Raw genomic sequence first — 6,733 nt, 5'->3', positions numbered from 1 at the left:
CGTCGTGTACCAGAAAAATTGCATCATCAATTTTGAGTAGGCCTGATATTTCAGCAAGGAAGCATTTAACTGATAAATGTAATCATTAATTAGTACAAATAGATTCTCATACAAATTACTCTCAACTATTTTTTTTTCTTACAGTTACCCTCAACTATTCTAATGAGCGAATAGAGTTTTATTAGTATGGGAAATATGTATGTATATATACTCATCTCTATTAATGGATATCCAAGAAGTTATTTTTTTTTTACCAAGTTTTCTTATTTATCTTCTTTCCTTTTCCTTACTTCACTTGCCGTCCAAAAACAAAACTAAAGATAGTAGACTAAGACTTTAGACTTCACTTGCCATTGCCGTCCAAAATCAGAAACCGAATTAAAAGATTTTATTAAATTAACTTGTAAATGTGTAGGTGGTCCAACACCAACACCAGCCTGGAAGAACAAAACACTGACATATCGCATGTTTTATGGAATAAAAAACAGAAAAATTGTCAGAAACTCGAGGCAGCAATGATCGTGACCAACATTCATGCATGTTTATTCAATTTTTTCTTTTTATTAATTAATTAATTAATATTTCTCTGTTATCTTTTTATAAATAAAAAATTAGTTGAATTGGAATACTTGCTATTATTTCACGCAAAAAAATTAACACTATTAAATATATGAAGAGAGGATTAATGAGTATTACGTTTGGATTTAAATGACATATATGTCAATATAAATGACATATTTAATAAAATAAATTATTTTATCGTATTATTTTAAAGAAGATAACAATTAACGGTGTTAATGTCTAATTCATGAAAAAATTAACTTGGTTTAACAAAAATAAGTTAAGGAATCAATTTATTGATTTTAGAGTTATGAGACTAAATTAATTTTTTAAAATAAATTAAGAAGCCAATAAGATATTTATTATGATTATAAAAGAATAAATATCATTAATAAAATCATATATTCAAAGGGAAGATTATGCGTTAAAATTTAAGTCAGACTAAAAAATGTTCAACTAATCATCAATGTTGGTATTGTCAATTAAACTACAACTTACAAAACTTAACAAAATTTTAGTAGAAAAAAACATAAAACAATATTGATACATTGTATATCTAAAATAATTTATTTGACAACTATATATATATATATCTAAATTATTAAATCGTTGGATTTTTTTATTCATGTTTTTTTTTTTGGTAAAAACTTTATATTCATGTTAATATCCCTACATTATTATTTATTAGCCATCAAATTGTATTCCACATCTTAATCGGTCACAACAATGAAAATTTGACCTCTAGAATTCCCCTTACTTTTTTTTACTCAAAGAATTCTTCTTACCTAAAAAGTAAAAATAATCAAACAAAACAACCAAGGTGAGTCATGAACACCAATGTCATCATGAATTAAATTGAATATAGGAATGAAACTCTAGAATCCCTAAACCAAAATTACCATGACATGTCCCACAATTTAGATCTCACAACATGAGAACATGACAGAGTAAAAGGTTTCTTTCCAGATAGCAACAATGAAAAAAAGAAAAATTAGAATATAGTTGTAATAATGTGATGATAGTATGCTATCATTTTCTTTTCTTTTTTTCATTCAATTCAATCTTTCTCTTTCTCTTCTTTTCGTGCCGCCCCACACTCTCTTTTGTCAAACCACCAAAGATCACATATCCAATGCCATAACATAAACGCACACACACACACACACACATTTTCAGCTCCTTTTACGAATGTTTTGTCTCATAAAGCAAACGAAACAAGAAACATAGAAAACAAGAGGATTCTCACATACCCTTTGATTTCTCTTGTTTCTACAATCATATCTGGTGAGTCATTTATCTCAAAAATTTCATTTTTTTTTTTACATATTCGTCCACGCTTTTTCCCTTAATTGATTATACAGTGACCAATTCATCATTCACCCAAAAAAAAACTTTTTTTGTTTGTTTTGGTTTTCAGGGATTGGATTTATCATTGTGGTTCTGTGTGATTCGTTTTGATTCATTGGTGGTGAGGTAAGTTTTTAGCTTAAATTTTGATAAATATCAAAACTTTCTTATTTTAGCTTTTCTTAACTGTTGATCATGGATCACTGGATCTTATTTAGGGTACCCTTTTGTTTTGTTTATGGTGGATGAACCAAAAACAGGTTTGAACTATAGGGGAGTTATCAAAAGAGAGGGAGATGGGATCAGCGATTGAGATTGGAATCAAAATTAGGAAACTTGTTTTCATTCCAATCAGAGGGGTTTACAGATCAGCGTGCAATCATCCATTTCTTGTGGGTTTTTTAGGATTTTTGCTTTTCTTGTACAGATATTTTCCTTTTCTGTTTTCTATTTTGGTTTCTGCATCTCCTGTTTTGGTCTGCACTGCTGTTTTGCTTGGGACTCTTCTCAGTTTTGGGCAGACAAATGTGCCTGAGTTTGAAAAGGAAGAGAAAGTTACAACTCATGACATTTCATCCTTCCAAACCGCGTTTTTGGAGGGTGAAACTGTTGTTTCTGATAGAGATGAGAGCTATTTCGTGAGAGGATATTCGGAACGTAGGAGTGATATAGAAGAGAGTGGTATTGAAGAAGAAAGTTTGGTGGGTGAGAAAGATGACAGGACTGAGGAAGATCGTGGTTTGCTTTATGACTCTGCGCTGGATGACGAACACTTGCCGGATGTTCAGCCTGAGATGCAAGTAAAAGGGGATGTGGAAAGGGAATTCCATAGTTTTGAGTTGGGAAACAGCAAGGAAGTTCATGACGGGAACCTCACGTCTGAAGTTGTTTCAAGTGACGATGAAGCTATTGAGAAACAGTATGTCATGGTTCAAAATGTAAATGATGATATTTTTGAAAATGAGGATGGGAAAGCTTTGGGAGGCGAGTTTGATTCTTTTAAGGAAGGTGACGCAGAGTGTTCACCCAGTTCATCTTGGAAACAGGTGGAGAACAACAGTGATGAGGATGACTCTGAGGATTCGGGATCTGATAAGGCAGAGAGTTCTTCACCGGATGCTTCCATGGCTGACATCATTCCGATGCTTGATGAGCTCCACCCACTTTTAGACGTAGAAGCCCCGCAGCCTGCTAGCTTGTCTCGTGACGGTTCTAATGCTGCATCTGAGAAATCTCAGACCAGTGATGATGACAGTGGTGAATCAGATGAAGATATTGAAAACCGTGGTGAAGTGGAAGAAGACTGTTTTGACGAAGAGGAAGAGGAAATGGAGGGTGGCAAAGAGGACGAAAGTAAATCTGCTATCAAGTGGACAGAGGATGACCAAAAGAATCTCATAGATCTTGGAACTTTGGAGCTTGAAAGGAATCGGCGATTGGAGAGTCTTATTGCTAGGAGAATGGCAAGGAGAAAGATAGTTGAAAAGAATCTAATAGACTTAGATAGTGCCGATATTCCCTGTAATGTTGCACCTATTTCTGTTAGACGCAACCCTTTTGATTTCCCTGATGAATCATTTGCTACCATGGGATTACCACCCATTCCTGGATCCGCTCCATCTATTCTACAGCCTAGACGAAACCCTTTTGACATTCCATATGACCCAAATGAAGAAAAACCTGATCTTAAAAGGGACAGTTTTCAACAAGAGTTCACACAGTTTAATCAAAAAGACACATTTTTTCGGAGGCATGAAAGTTTCAGCATGGGACCATCAGTATTGGGGATATCCAAGCAAGAAAGACACAATTTTAATTGGAAGCCCGTCTTTATATCTGAAAGGATGGCTTCAGAGGGAACAAGCTATTTCCATAGGCAATCTAGTGAAGTAAGTGATTCAAAGTTGAGTTCTGTTCCAGATACTGAATCAGTCAGTTCAGGTGATCAGGATGAGAGCAAATCTGGCGAACGAGACTTGTCTCCGGAGAGAGAGTTAACATCTAACATGGATCACATTTCTGACGAGGCTGATTATGGAAGCTTATCCTCTGAAGAAAATGAATCTGTGGAGATGATACAAGCTGAGGAGAGAAATGTTTCTCATGACGAAGTTGAAATAGTGCTGGGTGGGGTGGAAGATCCTATTGAGATGGAATTCTATCCTGCAACGGGAGAGGTTGAAATCGATGAGGAGTTCAATGATGTGGAAACAATTTTGAGAAGGGAACCAAGTGTTGAGGGGAGCAGCAGCAGATCAAGCCAGTCTTCACGATCAGAAGTTATCGATGACGTGCCTGATGAGGAATTTGAAAAAACTTCAAATTTGCAGCATGAAGATGTTCACGTCCCAGAATCTAGAATTTCAACACAAGCTTCAGTTGAGGAATCCAACTTCCATCATTTAAGTGGTGAGGTTGAAGACACTCAACAAGTAGAACCAGTTTATGATTCTAGTCCACCTGCAGCAGAAAAGCTCATATCTTTTTCTTCCGTCTCTTCTGATTCAGCAACAGAGTTTTCTGAGAGGACATTGCCTCCTGTCTCAGTCAATACTTCTGCTGATGTTGCTGATGAAGAGTCTGAGGTGCACAATGACAGATTGGAGGATAATTCTTCTGATCATGAGAAAACTCAAGCGGCCTCTTACGAACTGCGTGATGAAGTAAAAATTGAAACAAGGTCTGAGAAATCTGAAGATATAGATCAACATAACGTTACTGCAGAGGAGATACCTGCGGTTGTAACAAATTTTTTTGATCAAAATGGATCTACAATTTCCGAGTTTGTTGGTGCCCGCATTTCTGTGGATTCAAATTTTTCTTCGGATATTGGATCAGAAAAGGGTGTAACTGATTCAGGCTTAGTTCATGAACATGATATAGACAACAACATATTTGCTGATTTCGAAATGCTTCATCAAGACAATGTAGAATCTCCAGATTCAAACTATCAAATGGCTTCTGAAAAGTTACATCTATCAGATAATGAGTATGTGGAGGAAGACACACTGCCGAATGAAGTATCAAGACTTGATAATGCAGATATGTCTGTTTCAGTCCAAGATGAAGACGAAGATGAAATGCTGGATTCGGTGGCTTCTGATGCACACCATATACCTTATAATAGTTCATCTTTGCATGCAGCAGGGGATTCACAGTTCTCACCAGTAGCTGGACAAGCACCAATTGCTGATTTGCATTCTGAAGAAACAAAACATTTAGAGGAAAATTCGTCAAATGAGGTACACATATTTCCAGTTGAACATGATAAAATCTTCTTGTCAAGTTCCATGGAGCACGGTAACACCGATATCCACCAAGATTTGGATCAGAATACAGTTTCTTTCACCTCCGATAACCAACATGAAATTGATGTTGAGTCTCCCTCTAACTCGGAGAACCATCTGTCAAGCTCTGATAAATTGGTGGATGCACGATCTTCCAGTGATCATGATGAAAGTCCGGTAAGTCAAATAATTCATTCCTTGAACTTCTTTGGCTTTAAGTTTCCATATGTTTAAGGAAAATCACATAATGAGGAAAAGATATATACAGCTTTAAATTTTTTTCGTAGAAACAATTATTTTCATATTCAATTTTAAAATTGGAAAACTTTGTAGTTGTTCCTCCGACCAATAATATTCTTGTTGAAGTTATGAGTTTTAAATAAAAGAAAGAGAAAAAGAATAAAGAAAAAAAAATATAATCATGTTTAACCTCTATTTATAGGGATATAAGACTTCAATCCTAAATAAAAAGGGAAATTAGGACATAAGCAACGATAATGACCTGAGTAATATGCAAACTGATCCTTTGAGGGCCTGTTTACTTTCTAAAGGCATTTTTCAGTTTCTATTTTCTAAAATTTGTGTTTATTTTAAATTACTAACAAGGAGATGGAAGGCTCATGTAATAAAAAACTGTGATAGAGAGAAGATGGAAGACAAGCTAGGAAGAATTCATTTTTAGAAACAATGAAAACAGTGTTTTTGCTTTTTCAAAATTTCTGAAATGATAGATATGTTCTAAATAATCGTAAAAGAAAACGGTGAGGAAAATATTTGATGTTTATTATTCTCTTATAGTTATTAGTTGAAGTGAATATGAATGCGGGAAATATGGAAAGTAAACAGGCCCTAAGATACTCTACGATTAGAAACTGATCTTAGCAGATAAACATATACGGGATCTGGCATGCTATTTATCAGTACTTGCCTTTAAAATTGTCATTCTCAGGAACTGTTGTACTCTCAAAAACAGGTTGGCTGTATAGGTCCATGCAGGTCTATTTTTATCCATCTTAATTTCATCCTAACACTTTTAATTCAACAGTCTTTCAAATTCTCCATTATAGGGGGGAAGAAGAAAAAATAATATTTTCCTCCAATTTCCCATAAATTCCATGTACAGTTGTTGCTATTAAAGAAGTAATTGTTCAAACTGTGTTTTCTTTGTGACTATTTCTACATTCACATGATTGTATGCACGGTTAATTTGTTCTGTTGTTTTGATCTGTTTTCATCTAATGCTCATAACAGCTCTGCTGGCTTTTCGTTTGTTTGGTATAAAGTGAGGATATTGATCTAAGAATCTAAATAAGCTAAAAAGATTGATCATAAATTTTTTCACATTCTGCAGAGTTCTGATGATATTAAGGTAGAACCTTCACCAGATGCTGGCACATACAATAATGGAGTTGGAGAATTACACGATGCGTTAGATGAAATTCCTGCTAATATCTCTTCTGCGACTTCTGAAAATTCTGATACCCCTGAATTCCGTTCACCCACTAGTGAAGTGGATTCGTATGTTTATAAGCGTCGTG

General features: G+C 34.9%; 1 protein-coding gene across 1 annotated transcript in view; it reads left to right on the top strand.

Annotated features, from left to right (window-relative positions):
* Positions 1–1,479: 1,479 nt before the first annotated feature.
* Positions 1,480–6,733, top strand: part of LOC101513134 (uncharacterized) — a 6,641-nt gene continuing 1,387 nt past the window's right edge. The window contains exons 1-4 of the mRNA XM_073366766.1: positions 1,480–1,845; positions 1,979–2,034; positions 2,169–5,372; positions 6,547–6,728. Coding sequence (XP_073222867.1) covers positions 2,205–5,372; positions 6,547–6,728 — 3,350 coding nt within the window. The 5' untranslated portion in view covers positions 1,480–1,845; positions 1,979–2,034; positions 2,169–2,204. The remainder of the gene's footprint in view (positions 1,846–1,978; positions 2,035–2,168; positions 5,373–6,546; positions 6,729–6,733) is intronic.

The sequence above is a fragment of the Cicer arietinum genome, chromosome 3 (genome assembly GCF_000331145.2).
Source record: "Cicer arietinum cultivar CDC Frontier isolate Library 1 chromosome 3, Cicar.CDCFrontier_v2.0, whole genome shotgun sequence".
Lineage (NCBI taxonomy): Eukaryota > Viridiplantae > Streptophyta > Magnoliopsida > Fabales > Fabaceae > Cicer > Cicer arietinum.
The sequence above is the reverse complement of the archived record's forward strand: the minus strand, read 5'-3'. Positions and strand labels throughout refer to the sequence as shown.